Source organism: Oncorhynchus kisutch, linkage group LG4 (genome assembly GCF_002021735.2).
Source record: "Oncorhynchus kisutch isolate 150728-3 linkage group LG4, Okis_V2, whole genome shotgun sequence".
Lineage (NCBI taxonomy): Eukaryota > Metazoa > Chordata > Actinopteri > Salmoniformes > Salmonidae > Oncorhynchus > Oncorhynchus kisutch.
In genome coordinates, this window is record NC_034177.2 from 68,415,514 (window position 1) to 68,438,967 (window position 23,454).

Sequence of the window (23,454 nt, forward strand, 5' to 3'; positions counted from 1 at the left end):
GGAAAGTAAACATTTTACTGTTAGTTTACACCTGTTGTTTACGAAGCATGTGACAAACAAAATTAGATTTGACAGTATGGTGGGGTATGCAAAATGGGTCAACTTTGAGCATCTTTATCTCCTGAATGTTTTGGCATTCAGGTCCAAAAGGTCATTTTCTGACTTCTTCCACGGGCAAACATGTGTAACGGATGTGAAACGCTAGCTTAGTTAGCGGTGGTGCGCTAAATAGTGTTTCAATCGGTGACGTCACTTGTTCTGAGACCTTGAAGTAGTAGTTCCCCTTGCTCTGCAAGGGCCGTGGCTTTTGTGGAGCGATGGGTAACGATGCTTCGTGGGTGACTGTTGTTGATGTGTGCAGAGGGTCCCTGGTTCACGCCCGGGTATGGGCGAGGGGATGGTCTAAAGTTATACTGTTACACATGGATAGAATGTTTTGATGAAATCATGCTGTCAAATATGATTAAATTCAAATGGATTAACCCATTAACATCCATGAGATTTGTGTGTCATCTCCTGAAGATTCCCCTCTCTGTATTGGGAGTTGAGGTGAGTTCACCTGACATAACTATCAACACTAATATCTGCTGAGTTTGCAGCTTTGATACATCGTGCCTGGAGAGATGTCCCAATGTTTGGACTTGCCCTACATTCTAACAAAATGTCACACTGCCATATTGGGGAGTCTACGTATTTCTCTTTGCATGCCTACCTTTCCACTGGATACTCCAGGTAACCTTGAGGCAGAATGTGTATCATTTAGAATGTGCCAATGGCAGTAAATTATTGCAGCCCATGGGCAAGAATGCAAAAGCTCAAGAAGGATCTTAAAATTGGTCATCTATAAATTGGAAGGGCAGGTTATGTAACTCCTTTGATACAATATTATTACACAAATATAATTTAGTTATTAAAAGGGTAATCCGCAGTAAACAATAAAGTGGCCACCTGCCACTGTTTTGGTAAAGAGCTGAGGGATGGGGCTGGAGAAATGTGTCTCAAGTTCATACAGAGCCATGGATGCAAGGACTGACCATCCATTATATCAAACTTATAGTTGTATTCATATTCTGAGGCTATACAATGTTTGTTTACAATTACATTGTTTACAAATAATGGTCAAACAAGCTTATATTTTTAGTTCTGATGGGGTATGACAGTTGAACTAAGCTCATGAGACTTCAAGAATCAATGAGTATATAATTTATCAAAGTCCAAAAATGGAAGTACCAATCGCATTTTGCCGCTTTAGATACATTTCAAATGTGCAGCTCATTAGACGACAGAAAACTACAAACGCTTTACGTTAATCTTTCGTAATGTGTTGTCACAACATAGTCATTACTACAGTAACAGCAATATACGACCAAAGATGGCGCCCCACGTTTGTCTCTTGTGAGGAAATGTTGTTAGAGAAAATACTATTTCACGTATCTAGGCAGTTTTGCGATAGTTTATTGTGAAAGCAAGATATTACATTTATATTTTCGCTATTTACGTGTGATAATTGTATTGTGCAAGCCGCAATGGCGATGCAAGGTGGGACTGCACTTCAGGAGAAGGTCAGTCGGATGTTGAGCAGAAAGCATAAAAAGCCCGTTCTGAAACCCAACAAGCCGCTTGTTCTGAAAGATGAGGTCGCCAACAGGAAAATTAAGAAAGGGGGTAAGGCTTTTCTGTTAAAGGCTTCCAAACTAACCTGTGTAATGACATGTTCTATCCAGTGGACACGGCTGTAGACCTAACACAGCCAACAGCCCAGTACATTTAGTTAGCTAATTGCACGTTTTGTTATTTATTGCTTTACGATTTGTACTGAACGACACGTTTCCCCTAAACGGTGCGCACCGTTCTTCAACAGTCTTGAGGTACGTTTGCTAGCGGTTGGCAAGGTGTGACCTTATCAATATGGGTGTGAATGACTATTTTAAATCGCAACCTCGTGCAGCACACAGAACACACGATCGTCCTCTGGCCCATCATAATCACGTCGTTCTTCAACTGGGGTGTATTCATTCCGCCAAACATTGGCTACTAAAACGAGTTTCTATTTGAGAAATGCGGGTAGGTTCCTCCCCGTTTCATTTGCTTCTGTTTAAGAAACGTTTTGGAACATAATAGGCGGAATTAATTTCCCCTGGTCGTGCTGTTCAGTACAGCATAGTTTCGGTGGAATTGAACATTGCACACTGTTCTGTCTACTGAACGTGCCCCAGCTCTCTACACTCTGATTGGTCGGCTGTGTTGACTGTTACATCTCTTATTTACAATGTGCATAAATGACACACTCCTGAAATCATTGTAGATCAGTCATCAGTATGCTGAATTAGTAGTACTTTATAATTTTGACAACAGCATTGGAAAGTGATTACACTGTTTTCCCACAGAGGCCACATGCGTCACAGAGATGTCCATGATGATGGCGTGCTGGAAGCAGAACAACTTCGTCGACACCCTCTGCTCCAATGAAATGCAGACCTTCTATAAGTGTGTTGAGAAAGCCCAGGTATGTTGCTGCTACTCAGTGTAGAGGAAATCCTTGCTCCAGGCTTATTGCACACACCCCTCTCTCCCGACCCCCTGTTGTTTTAAACTAGGTCAGCATGGTTATTTTCTTTTATTAAACATTTTGCTAGGAGACAAGGGCCAAGGTAATGAGACAGCACGGGTAACATAATTTTCTCTGCCGTTAACTGTCTCGAGTCATAACCAAACTCTCCCCCTGCCCAGTTTCCTTTAGGGTCTTCCCTCCTGTTTCGCTTTTTATTTGTGTCAGGGCTAATTTCCCCTCAGCTGAGGTGCCCAGCTACTGCATGCTATTTTAGTGCCGCACAGATGGATAACAAGTTATTAGCTTAATTACGCTTTCAGTTTAGTGTCTACAAGTAGTAATACATTATTTATAAATGTGAATAAATACACTATATTTACAAAAGTATGTGGACACCACTTCAAATGTGTGGATTCGGCTATTTCAGCCACACCCGTTGCTGACAGGTATATAAAATCAAGCACACAAGCACGCAATCTCCATAGACAAACATTGGCGATAGAATGTTCTCGCTGAAGAGCTCAGTGACTTCAACGTGGTACCATCATAGGTTGACAACTTTTCAACAAGTCAGTTCGTCAAATTTCTGCTCTGCTAGAGCTGCCCCAGTCAACTGTAAGTGCTGTTATTGTGAAGTGGAAACATATAAGAGCAACAATGGCTAAGCCGGGAAGTGGTAGGCCACACAAGTTCACAGAACAAAAATTGTCTGTCCTCGTGCAACACCCACTACCGAGTTTCAAACTGCTTCTGGAAGCAACGTCAGCATAATACCTGTTTGTTGGGAGCCTCATGAAATGGGTTTCCGTGGCCAAGCAGCCGCACTCAAGCCTAAGATCACCATGCGCAATTCCAAGTGTCGGCTGGAGTGGTGTAAAGCTCGCCGCCATTGGACTCTGGAGCAGTGGAAACATGTTCTCTGGAGTGATGAATCACATTGACATCTGGCAGTCCGACGGACGAATCTGGGTTTGGCAGATACCAGAAGAATGCAACCTGCCCGAATGCATAGTACCAACTGTCAAGTTTGGTGGGGGAGGAATAATGGTCTGGGGCTGTTTTTAATGGTTCGGACTCGGCCCCTAGGTGAAGGGAAATCTTAACGCTACAGCATACAATGACATTCTGCTTCCAACTTTATAGCAACAGTCTGGGAAAGGCCCTTTCCTGTTTCATCATGACAATGCCCCTGTGCACAAAGTGAGGTCCATACATAAATGGTTTGTTAAGATCGGTGTGGACGAACCTGACTGGCCTGCACAGAGCCCTGACCTCAGATGAAGATGGTGCCGACGGATATGGCAGCATCTCGACTAGCTCTTAGGAAACTTTTCAGTATTTTGTTTTTTTATGTACTCTTTTTTACATTATTAGCTCAGGAAATGTTTTGTGTCATAAAATACAGCCGGGAAGAACTTGCATATTAGAGTGGAGGTAACTCACCAGAACTGTAAGCGTTACGACCAGGAATAAGACTCCCTGGAGAAGATTTTTGTTCACTCTCCCCAGAGCAATTTAACTTATTCCAGAGGCCGACCCAAAACATCGCCTGCGGAGGAGAGGCACTCGAGGCGGCCTGCTGGTTCGACTTAGGAGGTGCACACACCACCCACCGCTTCCGAGTATATTACTCTCTAATGTTCAGTCTTTGGATAACAAAGTTGAAGAGCAAGAATTTATTTCCAGAGAGTCATCGGGCCTGTAACATACTTTGTTTCACGGAAACATGGCTCTCTTGGGATACTCTGTCGGAGTCGTTAAAGCCAGCAAGATTCTCAGTACATCACGCAGACCGGAATAAATAGGGAAGGGTGGAGGGGTGTGTTTCATGATTAACGACTCGTGGTGTAATTCTAGGAACATACAGGAACTCAAGTCATTTTGTTCACCCGACCTAGAATACCTCGCAATTAAATGCCGACCATATTATCTCCCAAGAGAATTCTCCAACGTCATTGCCAAGGCCGTTTACATCCCACCTCAAGCCGAAACCTCGACGACTCTCAAACAACTTCATGCAAACTGTAAACCACATATCCTAAGGCTGCATTTATTGTAGCTGGGGATTTTAACAAAGAAAATCTGAGGACTAGGCTGCCGAAGCTCTATCCACATATTGACTGTTCGACTCGTGCTACTAAGACTCTTGACCATTGCTATTCAAACTTGTGGAATGCTTACAAGGCCCTCCTTTCGGCAAATCTGACCACGACTCAATCTTGCTCCTCCCATCCTATAGGCAGAAACTCAAACAGGAAGTGCCCGTGCTTCATACTATTCAATGCTGTTCTGACCAATCAGAATCCACGTTTCAGGATTGTTTTGATCACATGGACTGGGATATGTTCCGGGTAGCTTGCGAAAATAATCGCATACACAGATAAGGTGACTGAGTTTATAAGGAAGTGTATAGGAGATGTAGTACTCATGGTGACTATTAAAACCTACCCTAACCAGAAACCGTGGATAGATGGTAGCATTTGTGCAAAACTGAAAGCGCAAACCACCACATTTAACAATGGCAAGGTGACTGGTAATATGGCAGAATATCAACAGTGTAGTTATTCACGCCGCAAGGCAATCAAGCAAGCTTAACGTCAGTATAAAGATAATCACGGACTACAACAGGAAAACCAGCCACATCGCAGAGACCGACATCTTGCTTCCGGACAGGCTAAATACATTTTTTGCACGCTTTGAGGATAACCCAGTGCCGCCGACGGCCCACTGCCAAAGACTGTGGGCTCTCCTTCTCCATGTCCGACATGAGTAAAACGTTTAAACGCGTTAACCCTTGCAAGGCTGCCGGCCCAGAAGGCATCCCTAGCCGCGTCCTCAGAGCATGCGCAGACCAGCGGGCATATTCAATCTCTCCCTATCCCAGTCTGCTGTCCCCACATGTTTCAAGATGGCCACCAATGTTCCTGTACCCAAGAAGGCAAAGGTAACTGAACTTAATGACTATCGCCCTGTAGCACTCACCTCTGTCATCATGAAGTACTTTGAGAGACTAGTCAAGGATTATATCACCTCTACCTTACCTGCCACCCATTTCAATTTGCTTACCGCCCCAATAGACCCACATATGATACAATCGCCATCACTCTACACACTGCCCTATGCCACCTGGACACGAGGAATACCTATGTAAGAATGCTTTTTATTGACTATAGCTCAGCATTCAACACCATAGTACCCTCCAAGCTCATCATTAAGCTTAAGGCCCTGGGTCTGAACCCCACCCTGTGCAACTTTGTCCTGGATTTCCAGATGGGCTGTCCCCAGGTGGTGAAGGTAGGAAACATTACCTCCACTCCGCTTATCCTCAACACTGGGGCCCCACAAGGGTGCGTGTTCAGCACCCTTCTGTACTCCCTGTTCACCCATGACTGCATGGCCAAGCACGCCTCCAACACAATCATCAAGTTTGCAGATGACACAACAGTAGTAGGCTTGATTAACAACAATGACGAGACAGCCTACAGGGATGAGGTGAGGGCTCTGGGAGTGTGGTGCCTGGAAAACAATCTCACTCAACGTCAATAAAACAAAGGAGATGATGGTGGACTTCAAGAAACAGCAGAGGGTGCACCCCCTTCTCCACTGCGGTCCCGTCAATGTAGATAAGACAGTGAGTGAAGTTACATATTCGTAGGAATCTTCTTTTGTGACTGAAGCCATTTTAATGGTACTGTTTTATATGATGACCTATAACAGCGTACTCAATGGACCACCCACACAGACAGTATGGTAAAGAAGGTGCAACCGAGCCTCTTCAACCTCAGGAGGCTACATAAATTTGTCTTGTCACCTAAAACCCTCACAAACCTTTACAGATGCACAATTGAAAGCATCCCGTCGTGCTGTATCAACGCCTGGTACGGAAATTGCACCTCCCGCAACCACAAGGCTCTCCAACGCATCACTGGGGCAAACTACCTGCCCTCCAGGACACCTACAGCACCCGATGTCACAGGAAGGTCAAAAAGATCATCAAGGACATCAACCACCTGAGCCACTGCCTGTTCACCCCACTAAAGCTGGTGCAGAGAGACTGAAAAACAGCTTCTATCTCAAGGTAATCAGACTGTTAAACAGCCATCACTAGCACATTAGAGGCTGCTGCCTATAGGCATAGACTAGAAATCACTGGCCACTTTAAGGAATTGAACACTAGTTACTTTAATAATGTTTACATGTCTTGCATTACTCATCTCATATGTGTGTACACTGTTTTCTATACTATTCTACTGTATCTTAGTCCGCTCCGCTCTGACATCACTCATTCATATGTATAGTATATGTATCTTAATTCATTCCTAATTATATCTGTGTGTATTGGGTATATGTTGTGTAATTTGTTAGATATTACTGCACTGCCGGAGCTAGAAGCACAAGCATTTTGTTTCACCTGCAATAACATCTGCTAATCACGTGTATGTGACCAATTAAAATGTGATTTTAATTTGAACCCCATCCAACACCATTGGGATGAATTTGAACACCGACCAAGAGCCAGTCCTAATCGCCCAACATCAGTGCCCGACCTCACTAATGCTCTTGTGGCTGAATGGAAGCAAGTCCCCACAGCAATGTTCCAGCATCTAGTGTAAAGCCTTCCCAGAAGAGTGGAAGCTGTTATTGCAGCAAGGGGGGGACCAACTCCATATTAATGCCCATGAATTTGGAATGATATGTTCGATGAGCTGATGTCCACATACGTTTTGTCATGTAGTGTATCTCAAGCCGATATGTTTTTAAATGAATTAGTATTTGTATTTATTATGGATCCCCATTACCTGCTGCCAAGGCAACAGCTACTCTTTCAGGGATCCAGCAAAATGAAGGCAGTTATAAAAGTTTTAAAACATTACATATATCTATAACACAAAATCCAGTATTGAATGAGGCAAAACATTTTCTTAAAGTTTTTCTTTCAATGTATTTCCTTACAGATTGCAGTGAAAAACAAATCAGAGCAACACACCATCGGCCAGAGTGGACGCCTTCAACCCAAACAAGCTACTATCCTGCTGAAAAGATACCCCAACTTACACGTAGAAATCTAGGACTACTCCCAGCCCTACTACTACGATGTATTAATTGACAAAGGTTGTGGGCCAGAGAATCTTAACCACCCTGCCCACTGTCCTCTGTTATCATGCTTGGCCTTTGTGGCCAACTGAGGTCTGCTAGTTCTTACGGTAAAGAGGAAGTCTCTTAGATCACAGAAACATCACCAACGTTCCACGAATGCTAGATGTGATTCATCAACAAAGTGAATTAAGTGGATTTATTGTGCTGCAGATGCACTTCTTGTGATTGCCATGTTAAATTGAGTACGCTGTTATAGGTCATCATATAAAACAGTACCATTAAAATGGCTTCAGTCACAAAAGAAGATTCCTACGAATATGTAACTTCACTCACTGTCTAGTATTTTGAAGAGCATTTTCATTACGCATTCAGTTATTGTTATATTATTGCATGGCTTTTTAAGATGCCCTATTAATTTACATTTCTCAAATAACGATCAAGTACATTTGTTTTCATAACTTGACATGATATTGTGTGTGTGCCCTGGATGAAATATAGTGTGACTGACTGTTATCTCAGTGTCCTGAGTTGACTCCCATAAAATGTATTTCCCTTTAAAAATGATCTAAATAATTCCATACTGCACAGACAGTGGTTGCTAACGATATTAAGATATTAGTGACCCCTTGCAGTACATAATTAAGGTTATTTTGTTTCATTTCCTCTGGAGTGCACCACCACCGGACATTCACCTCAATAGGATACCTATTTTGAGTTTCCAATGGATCACTCAAATGTAATTTGAAACACTCCTGATATAGTTGAACTGCCTAGCAGTTCTGTATTATTGGCCAATTTGCCAGATAGGCTTACATGCCAGGAAGCAAAGCCCATTGCAGGTCATAGTCTTATAGGTATTGGAAATCATATTAAGATGACTGAGGTACCAAGACAATATCTCAGTGACTGACTAATGTCTACTGGAATATCAGCTCCAGTTTCCATTACCTTATAATTCACTCCTTTTTATAACTCACTCCTTATAATTCAAGTCCTTTTTATTCAGGCAATGGTTTTTATTTTGTGCTAATTAAGTTTGAAGTCTGTCAGCGTTGGGATGTTGGATACACTGTCTTATGTCTGCCATCCAGGAAACTGCTAAATCCTCTATCAGATTTGGGGGCGTCCTCATTATAAAAAGAGAAAAGTTGCCATCTCGCTCCACTCACGCTGCCCCCCATTTCCTTGCCTATTTATTTCCTGCTAAACGTGCATACTGAAATGGAAATGCTTTCCTTTGTCATCAGCACTCGTGCAGATGGGTTTGATCAAACCACCACAAAATAGTAATTCACTCTAGGGCTGAGTCCGACCTGAGTTACGCTTGCATAAATGGAGCGCAATTCCCTCATGAACTTTTCTCTATATGCGTATTCTGAGCTTGAATTTAAGCAGGAGAATAGAATGCTATTCACCTGCTATTCATGTGGGTGGAGATCAAATTAATAAAGGTGTGGTGGAGGTGTCTATAGATACGCAGTATTCTGACCTTGACTTAATTCCCTAATAATTCCCCCACCTTACACACAAGGAAACCATGAATAAGGTCTAGTGAACCTACCGGTTCCATGTAGAAAAAGCATCTACCTAATTTTTTTAGACTGAAATAACACCATTCTCCATGCACTAATTTACAACTTGATAAGAGCTAGGTAAATTAGTAATATGTTTGGGTAAGGGAATTGTAAATATAAATAACTTGATTTAGATCTATACCAAACAAAAATATAAACGCAACATGTAAAGTGTTGATCCCATGTTTCATGAGCTGAAATAAAAGATCCCAGAAATTTTCCACACCCACAAAAAGCTTATTTCTCTCAAGTTTAGTGCACAAATTTGTTTACATCCCTGTTAGTGAGCATTTATTTTTTGCCAAGCTAATCCATCCACCTGACAGATATGGCATTTCAAGAAGCTGATTAAACAGCTTGATCATTATATTGGGGATAATAAAAGGCCACTCTAAAATGAGGAGTATTTATTGTCTGTAATAAAGCCCTTTTAAGGGGAGAAACTCATTCTGATTGGCTAGGCCTGGTTCCCAAGTGGGTGGCCTATGCCCTCCCAGGCCCACCAATGGCTGCGCCCCTGTCCAATCATGTGAAATCCATAAATTAGGGCCTAATAAATATATTTCAATTGACTAACTCCATAAACATATTTTTTAAAATATTTTTGTTCAATATATTTGATCTTATAATCACTGGAGACAAAACCAGTCATGACAGCAAACTGAAGCATATCAACAGTAAAGCTTATGAATTGACATTTTACGGCCTTTTAACTTGCTGGAATAGGCACTCTCAAATGTCTTAATTATAGGCTACCCTGACTTTTTCTGTTTCCTATTTCTATTATGTTAAATTTTTGCCACCGTCAGTATCGACCGTCAGTAGGTCTAGTAACCACACATATTCAACTGCCAATTTACTGTTAGTTCCCTTCAGTTGGTATTGCCTACATTATCATTCCATTTATTTACATTGTTTTGTTTACCTTCATTTGTAAATGCCTCTGTAACCATTAGTAACAGTTGATAAAACAAATAGGAGAAATGTGGTGGACCCTCTGTTAAATTACACATTTCTCGAGGTTAAAATATCGCAAAAAATATTATATATCTTTCATTCGAGAGAAGACAACCTCCCACGTTATAACATCAGCCAGTATTGAAATCTGACATGCATGATAAACATTTTGGGGATCTAAATGTAATATTCCTATTAACTTCCAGTGTAGTTAAGAGGGGATGTATCGCAATGCTACGTCATATGGGCCTCATTTCTGCCTGCTTGAACGACAATAACTCAAATAGCCTACATGAAATGACCCCAGGAATCAATAAAACATTGCTCAGAGATGCACAAAAACAATATAACATTCAAAATGGGTGAGTCTTTACTTAAATTTTTGTTTGCATACATTTTTACAATAGAGCCAATTTTTACTTTGCAGCTGTCCCATCTAGTGGAAATTGCTCATTTCTGCCTCAAGGACCCATCCCAATAAATGTCAACCTGCTTAAGAGGCATAGAGCCCCACAGTGGAGGTGTCATAATACTCATAAAACCCAGCGGTCAAACAGGGAAACGGTTCCAATCGTTTTTCCACCATAAATTTTTCCCATAGGGGATTTTAGAAACACTTAAAATAAGGACTGTGTTTCGTGTAGGTTTACCCTGGCATGACGTTTAGATAACCGTGTAAATCTCTCTCAGACAAGGTGACTTTTCTCAATATATTCAGCTCTATTAACTCTCAGATTCTGAAATGCTAAGTAGACATCATACAAGCTCCTGCACATCATCTCTAGCTGATACCTTTGCTAACAGGTATTGTGTCAATTTTAAACTTCACAAGAGAGTTCATAGAATTGTCCATTTACTTTTTTGGGGGGCCAATTTATAAATTACTAAATGTAGCTAACATTAGATAGTAATGGTCCTGTGTAGCTCAGTTGGTAGAGAATGGCGCTTGTAACACCAGAGTAGTGGGTATGATTCACAGGACCACACATATGTAAAATGTATGCATGCATGACTGTAAATTGCTTTGGATAAAAGTGTCTAGTAGAGGGCATATATAGGATAGTTAATCCAGAGATTATTACTTTTGCCTCGATTCGGCAGTCTCGTCCAGATCATCATGGCATTTGTAGTTCTAGAGATTCTTACCTTTTCCTCGATTCGGCAGTCTCATCCAGATCATCATGGCATTTGTAGTTCTTTATGATAGCTAATTAGCATTTAATTTTGGGGAGGTAAATACAGAGGAATATATTGATAAAAGTCACCTTATCCTAAAGAGATTTACACGGTTATCAAAACGTCACGCCAGGGTAAGCCTACCTGAAAGTGTTTCTTTAAAAAAAAATGAATGGTGGAAAAACGATTGGAACTATTTCTTTGTTTGACCACTAGGTTTGATGGGTATTATGACTCATACTGTGGTAGTCTATTAGAAGAAGACAAATGAATAACCAATTGAAGGACATCTTGCAGAATTGCAGGATAAACAAATGTTAGAGTTTATACATAGCTGGCCATAAATGGATGTTGCATTTTACTTTATAAATTGTTGCAGCCTGTTCTCATAGACTAGATGTAACATAGTGAATGTAATTCCGAGACACTCAAATTAGTAGGATATGTTAAATTTGGTATGGTTACATAAAACAGATTGTTACTTACGTTTGGATGGGTGGACATATAACACAAACGTCTAGCAACCCAAAGGTTGCAATTTCAGATGTCATCACGACAACGTTAGCATTTTAGCTAGTTAGCAACTTTTCAACGACTTACTACATTTTAGCTACTTTGCAACTATTTAACATGTTAGCTAACCCTTACCCTAACCTTACCCCTTTTAGCTAACCTTAACCCCAACCCCTAGCCTAGCTAACAATAGCCAGCTAGCTAAAGTTAGCCACCTAGCTAGAATTTGTAACATTTTGTACGTTTTGCAAATTCATAACATATAATATGAATTGTAATTGGAATGTATCATACGAAATGGGTGATGGACATCCACAAATTAATACATACACTACATGGCCAAAAGTATGTGGACACCTGCTCACTGAACATCTCATTCCAAAATCATGGGCATTAATATGGAGTTGGCAACCCCTTTGCTGCTATAACAGCCTCCACTCTTCTGGGATGGCTTTCCACTAGATGTTGGAATATTGCTGGAGGGACTTGCTTCCATTCAGCCACAAGAGCATTAGTGAGGTTGGGGCACTGATGTTGGGCGATTAGGCCTGGCTCGCAGTCGGTGTTCCAGTTAATCTCAAAGGTGTTCGATGGGGTTGAGGTCAGGGTTCTGTGCAGGCCAGTCAAGTTCTTCCACACCGATCTCAACAAACCATTTCTGTATCTCCTCTAGAGCAGTGATGTTTTGGGGCTGTTGCTGGGCAACACGGACTTTCAACTGCCAAGATTTTCTATGGGGTTGAGATCTGGAGACTGGCTAGGCCACTCCAGGACCTTGAAATGCTTCTTACGAAGCCACTCCTTCGTTGCCTGGGCGGTGTGTTTGGGATCATTGTCATGCTGAAAGACCCAGCCACGTTTCATCTTCAATATCCTTGCTGATGGTAGGCTTTGTTACTTTGGTCCCAGCTCTCTGCAGGTCATTCACTGGGTCCCCCCGTGTGGTTCTGGGATTTTTGCTCACCGTTCTTGTGATCATTTTGACCCCACGGGGTGGGATCTTGCGTAGAGCCCCAGATCGAGGGAGATTATCAGTGGTCTTGTATGTCTTCCATTTCCTAATAATTTCTCCCACAGTTGATTTCTTCAAACCAAGCTGCTTACCTATTGCAGATTCAGTCTTCCCAGCCTAGTGCAGGTCTACAATTTTGTTTCTGGTGTCCTTTGACAGCTCTTTGGTCTTGGCCATAGTGGAGTTTGGAGTGTGACTGTTTGAGGTTGTGGACAGGTGTCTTTTATACTGATAACAAGTTCAAAAAGGTGCCATTAATACAGGTAACGAGTGGAGGACAGAGGAGCCTCTTAAAGAAGAAGTTACAGGTCTGTGAGAGCCAGAAATCTTGCTTGTTTATAGGTGAAAAATACTTATTTTCCACCATAATTTGCAAATAAATTCATTAAAAATGTTTCTCTAATTTTGTCTGTCATAGTTGAAGTGTACCTATGATGAAAATTACAGGCCTCTCATCTTTTGGGAGAACTTGCACCATTGGTGGCTGACTAAATACTTGTTTTGCCCCACTGTATATGGTGGATTTAGAGTTATTTGACCATTTATGTTGTGAATTATACAAATCATAGAATGTCTTAGAAATCAAAACATATTTGGGCTGCATGATGCGACTTCAGGCTATTGATGATTTGAGAAAGTAACAAAAAAAAGCTTGCTCTCTGTTCCTTACCTCCCATAAGGTGATCATATTTTCACTATTCTCAATTGAATCTGGTCTTTACTAATATGCCAAATTTGTTTAGATTTAGAATAGTTCGTTATCAAATGGGCAGGAACAGGGGTAGGGAAAAGACATGTCATCTGTATGCACTGGACTAGCGAAAGAAAGCCGCTTTCCCCCTGGTTTGTTTTTAAATCATGCCAGTTATTTCACTGCATGCATCAACCACTGTTTGAAGCGCTACTGAGTGACCTCTAAGGTACTGCATCTCCGTGCTAGAGGCGTCACTACAGAAACCCTGGTTCGAATCTACGCTGTATCACAACCTGCCGTGATTGGGAGTCCCATAGGGCGGTGCACAATTGGCCCAGCGTCGTTTGGGTTTGGCCGGTGTAGGCCGCCATTATAAATAAGAATTTGTTCTTTACTGATTTGCCTAGTTAAATAAAGGCTAAATAAAATAAAACATTTAAAAGAGCATGCAGCCTCTCGCTGCGCGACGGTTGATATTCTGCCCAAACTCTGTATGCCATGGGCTCTCCAACCCTGTTCCTGCAGCTACCCAGTGCTTAATTTGTGCAACCATGTGTAATCTGTTTAGGAACATCGATAGTATCATGTTGTCACAACTAAACATATTTCTTTAAACTGTTGACAGCCCCTCTCTTTGCATGGTCGAGAAAGGAATTAAGAAGAGAGAGGAGGAGATGGAAACACACGGTAGTGAGATATTCTGTAACTAAAGGTAATGTGACAGCATATTCATTATGAAAATATAAAGATCCCCCTATTACTAAACTATTCCAAATCAAATATATCTGTAAGCCGCCCTGCACAATCAATGAACTAACAGCATCAGCCTATACATTCTCTCCCAGACTCATGGATAGAAACTTTGGAGTATGGCATAAGGTAACCAGTCCATCCAGTATGGATAATAATACAGTCTACACTCAAAGGCGATTAGTAAAATTTGTTTAATTTTGTAGTCTAGGCTAGACCAATTATGTACCAAAGACATCTTAAATCAGTTGTTTTTATGCCATGCGTAATACGCGGTAGGCTATGTATTATTGTACAATGGCACAATCATTATTTTAATTTACGTGTAATTTCGGGCTTGACCTCATAGGCCTCTGCGTATGCATAAGCTCTAGTATGCATATGGTTGTTTTGAATGAATCATCACCTTAGAAAGCGCGGTCCATTTCGTTGTGTTAGGCTTTGAAACAACATCCACAAGGACCATGTTTTCACTCAGTTACAACCTGTTGTTGAACTCCTTTCTTCAAATTGATCAATCACTTTTCTAAATCTACCAATTGGTACTGAAACGGAGACGAATATTGTCACGATCGTCGTATGGAGTAGACCAAAGCGCAGCGTGGTGTGAATCCATTATTTTATTGAATGACGAAAAAACACGAAGAACACATAAACAACAACACGACCGTCACGCTATGACACTGAGTGCAGACACAGGCAACTACACATAGACAATAACCCACGAACTACAATACAACACAGGCTACCTAAATATGGTTCCCAATCAGAGACAACGACAAACACCTGGCACTGATTGAGAACCATATCAGGCCAAAACACATAGAAATAGACAAACTAGACATACAACATAGAATGCCCACTCCTATCACACCCTGACCAAACAAAACATAGAAACAAACGATGCAAATCATGGTCAGAGTGTGACAAATATGCATATATTTAGATAGATTTCTTTCATTGATCCCTAATATTCCCTAATATTCTGACGATATATTGTAGTGAGTCTGTCGACAAAATTATAACAAAAAAAATACACTCTATTTAAAGGGATGGCTTGAAATAAATGTAGGAGCGTGTTAGCTGTCCGATGCCACCTGTGTCAGTTCCTCGTACTCAGCCTGCAACTTGTGTTAAAGTTCCGGAAAATTTGATGCCGGCTATACACACCAGGTCTCCAGTACACCTTCACAACCCGGTGTGTCTTGTTCCTGCTTCTCGCACTCATCCTGAGGTGCGTGTTCTCAGCCCGGTACAACCAGTACCGGTACCACGCACCAGGCCTATAGTGCGCCTCGGCAGTCCAATATGCCCTGTTCCTCCTACCCGCACTCACCCTGAGGTGCGTGTCCCCAGCCTGGTACCACCAGTGCCGGCACCACGCACCAGGCCACCAGTGCGTCTCCAGGGTCCAGTACTCCCTGTTCCTGCTCCTCGCACTCGCCCAGAGGTGCGTGTCCCCAGCCCGGTACCACCAGTGCAGGCACCACGCACCAGGCCTATAGTGCGCCTCGGCAGTGCGCCTCTTCACCTGCTCTTTGACTCTGTGTAGCCATGTCACATCAAGTCCAAATTCATATTCATAATAATATGACTACATTTACTTCAGACTGACATGCCTAAATAATTAACAGTCCAATACTCAAGGAAACTCAATAGGTCTTTTGAAGATCATATCAGAACCTATAAGGCCTTTCTGCTTTTGTTAGGCCCTCTTTGATTCCTTGTTAAGACCAGAATAGAACTTCGGAAAATACATAGCTGTTTCAATAGTGTGTATATATAAGAAATAATGTGGTGCCTTTGCAACTTAAAGATTGCCAGCAGAGCATGATAGACTGCCAACTCCCAAGTTGCACAGCAATATTTACAAATCCTTGGAGGAGATGTTGATTTTATTAAGCTCATCTTGTAAACACTTCTGACTTTATGTTGGGATGCCAGAGAAAACAAGTGGTGCTCTTAAAGTAGGCCTAATCACACCTTGATCAGTGGGAAACAAATGCTATGCTTTGACTTTCTCCTTTAAAACCATATTTGAAAATAGCCTATAGGCATAATCTAGAAATTCATCTCAATATTGCATATTTATTTGTTATAATAATGATTATCTTCTCAGTAATAGTGAGAAGGTTTGTTGTGGTTTAAACGTGGTTTATTTAATGCTGCAATATGTGTGCGACCTAACATAATTCACTTAGAAATGTGTGTTATAGATCTGTCATTCTCATTGAAAGCCTAAGAAGCAGTAGGTATGTTCTATGTGTGCTATCCCTATGCTACCGGTTCTTAAGTTGTTGATTGTTTTCTTTATTCTTTGGGTTTTGTACACCAGCTTCAAACAGCTGAAAATAAAATATTTTTGGATATGGAAAATATATTTCACAATACATGCTTGTTTTGTCACATCAACTGAAATTAGGCGAACTATTGGAATTTTAGCAACCAGGAAATGTTGGAGCTATTTCTGCATATTGCATTTTAAAATTTGTATTAAAACATGTTTCTTATTAAGTAAGCTGTAGGTTTAGGTCACACTTCCCCATTGAAAAGAAATAGACTAGTGTATTAAACTCGGGACACACCTTTACCTTTAGCACAGATACTGATAAGAGAGAGCCAAAAGGCGTAGTCTATTACAAGTTCGAAAATGTGTCAAGCTCACTAATTTAAATAATATATAGTTGACAAGCGGGCATATAGGGTCCAACATGTCATACAACCTGGCTTTTAAATAAGCTCTGCGCACAGTAGGCAATACTGCTGCTGTTACATGTGTTCATATGGGTGCAAAGGCTCATAAAATGTTTCCACTGCTGCCTCAGGTTGTGAGCAGCAGCCTAGTCTACTACTGGAATGAATTAAGTGAGCGAATAACGTGTACTAGCCTATTGCCAAGTAAGGTACCATAACGGAAAAGTCTAAACAGAACCCTTGGGATGTCCCAACTCTGACCTCACCCCATTGAAGTAAAAATGTAAAAGGGTTAGGATAAGGGTAATGGTTAGGGTAGGGGTTAAAGTCCAGGTAGCAGATAATGAACCTGTATATTATCTAATATATACATGGGTTCTAACTTGACAAATTCTTTGTTAGTTACAATTGTACAATTTATGCTCCCCGCGTATGAAGATGAAGAAGACTACCAGAAAGCTCCGAACACAAGATTATATGAGTCACAAGATGGAAAAATATATTGCCTGTAGCCTACTGTACATGGTGATATATTGCCTGTAGCCTACTGTACATGGTGATATATTGCCTGTAGCCTACTGTACATGGTAATATATTGCCTGTAGCCTACTGTACATGGTGATATATTGCCTGTAGCCTACTGTACATGGTGATATATTGCCTGTAGCCTACTGTACATGGTGATATATTGCCTGTAGCCTACTGTACATGGTGATATATTGCCTGTAGCCTACTGTACATGGTGATATATTGCCTGTAGCCTACTGTACATGGTGATATATTGCCTGTAGCCTACTGTACATGGTAATATATTGCCTGTAGCCTACTGTACATGGTAATATATTGCCTGTAGCCTACTGTACATGGTAATATATTGCCTGTAGCCTACTGTACATGGTAAGCTAATGCGGACCAAGTGGCACTTCACTTTTTAGTATGGAAAACTGCTATGAGGATTTTTCTACAATATTCATATTGACACAATTACAATCTTTATAGAATAAAAAATATAATTTCATAAATGTGGAAAAACAAATTTGCATGAAAATGAGCTAGCCACCAGCAGATGAAACAGAAAGTGAATTCTCTCCTCCCTCTCACCTCAGTACAGCTTGTGGCTATCACTGTCTAACTGGCTAGGTTTAGGATTTTTACTAGCCCATACCAGGGACAAACTTAGCTATATTATTGACATTTGGCAGTACGCAAACAAAATCTAGTTCACTTATTTTGCCAGCTAGAAAGAAATAGCCACCAATTCATTCAGACACAGGAGAAAGAAGATCGCAAGCAAACGTTATCTGCTGCCTCTTCAACAAAAAGCAACTGTGCCGGCGTTTTATAGGCTCCTGACCAACTATGCTATTTTGTGTATTTTTTTTGCGCTGTTCAAAACTTTTTTGTGCATAATGTTTCTGCCATTGTTTCCAATGACCAAAAAGAGCTTCTGGACATCAGAAAAGCTATCACTAACTTCCATTTGGATGAGGACTTCTACTTCAATGAGTCGGAGGTGAAAGACATATTGATTATCCCGGACCAGGCCCAAATCCCCGACACTCAAAGAAGGAGACGGCGCTATAGAGGCCAGCGTACAGAACACCTGGCGAGACTACGTCAGAGAGTGGAAAAAAATTGCCTCTACCCTCCGTTCTATTGGCAAACGTGCAATCACTGGAGAATAAACTGGATGAGCTCCGTTCGAGACTATCCTATCAACGTTATCTGAAGAACTGTAATATCCTATGTTTCTCCGGACATGGTAAATATAAATCTAGCTGGGTTTTCTATACATTGGCAGGACAGAACGGCAGCGTCAGTGACGCTCAGGGAAAAGGGGGTGTCTGTCTCTTTGTTAACTGCTGCGTGATCTCTAATATTAAGGAAGCCTCAAGGTTCTGCTCGCCTGAGTTAGAATAGTTTTCCTCTATATTTTTCTTAGCTGTCTATTTACTACCACAAACCGATGCTGGCACTAAGACCACACTCAACGGACATTATAGGGCCATAAGCAAACAAGAAAATACTCACTCAGAGGCAGCGCTCCTAGTGGCCGGTGACTTTAATGCAAGAAAACTGAAATAGTTTTTTACCTAATTTCTACCAGCATGTCACCTGTGCAACTAAATCACCTTTACTCCACACACAGAGACGCATACAAAGCTCTCCCTCACCCTCCATTTGGCAAATCTGAATATAACTATATCCTCCTGATTCCTGCTTACAAGCAAAAACTCAAACAGGAAGTACCAGTGACGCACTCAATACGGAAGTGGTCCGATGAAGCAGATGCTAAGTTACAGGACTGTTTCGCTAGCACAGACTGGAAAATGTTCCGGGATTCATCCAATAACATTGAAGAGTTTTCCACATCAGTCACCAGCTTCCTTAATAAGTGCATTGACGACAACGTCCCCACAGTGACCGTATGTACATATCGCAACCAAAAGCAATGGATTACAGGCAACATCGGCACTGAGCTAAAGGCTAAAGCTGCCGCTTTCGAGGAGCGGGACACTAATCCGGACACTTATAAGAAATCCTGCTACGCCCTCCGATGAACCATCAAACATGAACCATCAAACATGCAAAGCGTCAATACAGGACCAAGACTGAATCATACTACACTGGCGCTGACGCTCGTCGGATATGGCAGGGTTTGCAAACAATCATGGATTACAAAGGGAAACCCAGCCACGAGCTGTCCATTAATGCAAGCCTACCAGACGAGCTAAATACCTTCTATGCTCGCTTCAAGGCTAGCAACACTGAACCATGCATGAGAGCACCAGCTGTTCCGGATGACTGTGTGATCACATTCTCTGTAGCCAATGTAAGACCTTTAAACAGGTTAACATTCAAAAGGCCGCAGGGCCAGACAGATTACCAGGACGCATACTCAGGGCATGCGGTGACTAGCTTGTAAGTGGCAATCCACTTGTTGTCGTTGGTTGGCTCGCTCCGACTGGCCGTTGGACTGGGGGTGGAACCTGGAGGACAGGCTGGCCTACGACCCAATGAGTGTGCAGAACGCCTTCCAGAACTGGGACGAGAACTGAGGACCCCGGTCGGAGACCATGTCCACTGGCAGTCCATGGATCAGGAAGATGTGCTGCACCATGAGCTGGGCCGTGTCTTTGGCAGAGGGTAGCTTGGGGAGAGGAATGAAGTGGGCGGCTTTGGAAAACCGATCCACTACGGCGGTGTTGCCCTCAGATGGGAGGAGACCTGTGACAAAGTCCAGGGATATGTGAGACCAGGGACAGGCACAGGTTGAAGGAGACCAGCAGGAGCTTGCCAAAGAGTCTTGTTCTGTGCATAGATTGTGCATGCGGCGACGAACGCGGAGACTTCAGGAACCATGGTAGGCCACCAAAAGCGCTGTCGCACAAATAGCAAGATCCGCCAGGAACCCGGGTGGCAGGCAAGCCTAGAGGAGTGGGCCCACTCCAGGACTGAGGAGCAGACCACATCAGGAACGAACATCCGGAACAAATCTGTCGGACATGGAGCACGTGCTCTTGGACGGAACAGGAGAAGACGAGATGACATCGAGGTAGACGAAGACGAACCGATTCAACATGTCGCTGAGAACATCATTAACCAGAGCCTGGAACACAGAAGCGCAGTTCGACATGTTCCTGGACGGAGTATCCGAGGAAGTATAGGACGAGCTTGCAGCCCGGGAACTACTGACGGATCTCGACTCGCTCATCGCCTTGAACATTCGGATCGATGGGCGACAACAGGAACGAAGGGAGGAGAGGAGATTTCACTCACCCGTCCAAGGACTCAACCTAGCCTCCGAGGCATCCCGGAAGTCCCTGACGGCTTTGTTGCCGAGAGAATCCGAGGCTACCCGAGTTCCCCAGAGAGTCTCCGAAGACTGCAGATTCACCTCTTACCAAACTCTTAGGCAGAGTTTGACTGTCTCCAGCTTAGGCTTCACACTAGGAGTTGCCTATATTGCGGGTGTTACTAGCCAGTTTGTACTATCACATTTCAGGTAAGACCCAGATGCAGACAGGGTCGAAGTAACAAAAGTTTACTACTAGTACAGGGGCAGGCAAAACGACAGGTCAAGGGCAGGCATATATCAGTAATCCAGATAAGGTGCAAAAGGTTCAGAATGGCAGGCAGTCTCAGAGTCAGGGCAGGCAGGGGACAATAATCCAGTGTGGTGTGGCAAGGTACAGAACGGCAGGCAGGCTCAGGGTCAGGGCAGGCAGAATGGTCAAAACCGGGAAAAACTAGAAAACAGGAACTAGAACAGACAGGAGCAAGGGGAAAAACACTGGTAGGTTTCATGAAACAAAATGAACTGGCAACAGACAGACAACATAGGTATAAATACATTGGGGATAATGGGGAAGATTGGAAACACCTGGAGGGGGGTGGAGACGAGCACAAAGACAGGTGAAACAGATCAGGGTGTGACACAAATTACGTTACGTTTGGTATGGTTACATAAGACAGATGTAGTGTGGGTGGTTGGTTGGTCAGGTAGATCGGTGGGCATATAACGCAAACATCTAGCAACACAAAGGTTGCGAGTTGAAATCTCACCGTGGACAACTTGAGCAATTTAGCTAATTAGCAACTTTTCAACTACTTATTACTTTTTAACTACTTTGCAACTACTTAGCATGTTAGCTAACCCTAACCTTAACCCTTTTAGCTAACCCTTCCCTTTAACGTTAATCTAACTCCTAACCCTAACTCCTAGCCTAACCCTAAGGTTAGCCACCTAGCTAGAATTTATAACATATCATACATTTTGCAAATTCGTAACATATTGTCCATTTTTATTTTATTTTTTACATATTGTACTTTTTACAAATTGGTAACATACTGTATAATAAATGTGTAATTTGTAACATATTATACAAAATGGGTGATGGAAATCCACACATTAATACATACCATACAAAACTTAACATATCATACTAAATGTGACCCACCACCTCGACTCGGTCCTATGTAGCAACATTTTAAATGGTGTTTTTTAAATTGGCTAACAGTAAAGTTTCAGAGCTAGAAAATGGTATATCATATACTGCAGTTGAGGAACAATAGGAAAGTAAATATTCTTTGAAGGTTAATAAACTTGTAAACCCACTTTTGAGAAAATGGCCTTGAATGTTTTGGTACACTTACTGGAGAGCTCTTCTTTGTCTACACCCATTCAGCATCATTCACACCATTTTAAGCCTTAGCCCCACCCTTCTCTTTAAGGATTCACATGTACTAAAAAGAGTAACATAGTGTAGTAAGTAACCAAAGATTTCAATATTAAAAGTGGTGAAAGTAGTAGCAAAAAGTAGTAGTAAAAATCTACTTTATCTAGTCCTCTGCCCTAATCCTAATCTGACTTTGATGCAGGTCATGTTATTCCTCACATTACCGTCTCTGGTAAACACACACTATATCAAATAAAATCAAAGTTTATTTGTGACATGCAGAGGATACAGAAGGTGTAAACGATACAGTGAAATGGTTACTTGCATAGTGGAGTCCTTTGTTTAGACATGTAGCTAGGTACCTAGCTAGCTAAACAATTAACCATAATCCCAACCCATACTTCCATGCATGAATCTGCAGGTAGCTAAAGCTAACCAACTAGGTTCAATGTTAGTTAGCTAGCTAACATTAGGCTATAACTAGCAATGTAAGTGGATTTCTGAGATACAAATAATATTACTGCACAGATCATACACGTAACGTTAGCTAGTGAGCCAGCCAGCTAACGGTAGCTAGCTAGCTAACAGTTTGCTTTAATTTGCAAGGATAACGACTTTATGACAAAATCTGAAACGTATAATATCTGAAAATGTTGCTAGACTCTTGCCCATATACATGGATGAACCATTCTCCCTCTCTGTCATGGATGCCATGGTTGCCCGTAGTTTGAAGATGTAATCCAGAGACAGGTGTTTTATACAACAGCCTTCTGTGTTATCTTTTCGACTCCTTCCACATTTGCAATCATTGCCGTTTCTTCCCCATCACTGTCATCAGAAGAATCTACAGTCTGGTTCAATGAAAAATGTTTCTACCTAAATCATGCATTTCCTCATTGTCTGATTCATTTTCAGAACCAGAGTGAGTCAGAATGGCACGATCGTCCTCCAGAAAGTAGTCCATCACAACTTTTTCACACTGATCTTTGTCGATAGCGTGCAGCGATGTTGAGAACGGGTGCCACACTTTTACAGTTCCTCAAGACATCGTTCAAAAAAGCTGTGGTAGCAAGGATTATGTACACATAGGGAGCAGCTCATGTTATAGACAGAACCATGCTACATGGCAGACCAATCCAATCTCATCTCTCGGCATGTCCAGCCCATCCATTGTCTCAGCCAATCATGGCTAGCAGGAATATTACTGTCTTTTTCTGTGTCTAAACCAACTAGGCACAATTGACCTATTTTATTTG

General features: G+C 42.0%; 1 protein-coding gene across 1 annotated transcript; it reads left to right on the forward strand.

Annotated features, from left to right (window-relative positions):
• The first annotated feature begins 1,346 nt into the window (after positions 1-1,346).
• On the forward strand, positions 1,347-8,562 carry chchd1 (coiled-coil-helix-coiled-coil-helix domain containing 1). The gene is made up of 3 exons (XM_020481732.2): positions 1,347-1,665; positions 2,388-2,506; positions 7,507-8,562. Exons 1-3 carry the CDS (start codon positions 1,527-1,529, stop codon positions 7,618-7,620), a joined length of 372 nt encoding a protein of 123 aa, XP_020337321.1. The 5' UTR covers positions 1,347-1,526; the 3' UTR covers positions 7,621-8,562.
• The last annotated feature ends 14,892 nt before the right edge of the window (positions 8,563-23,454 follow it).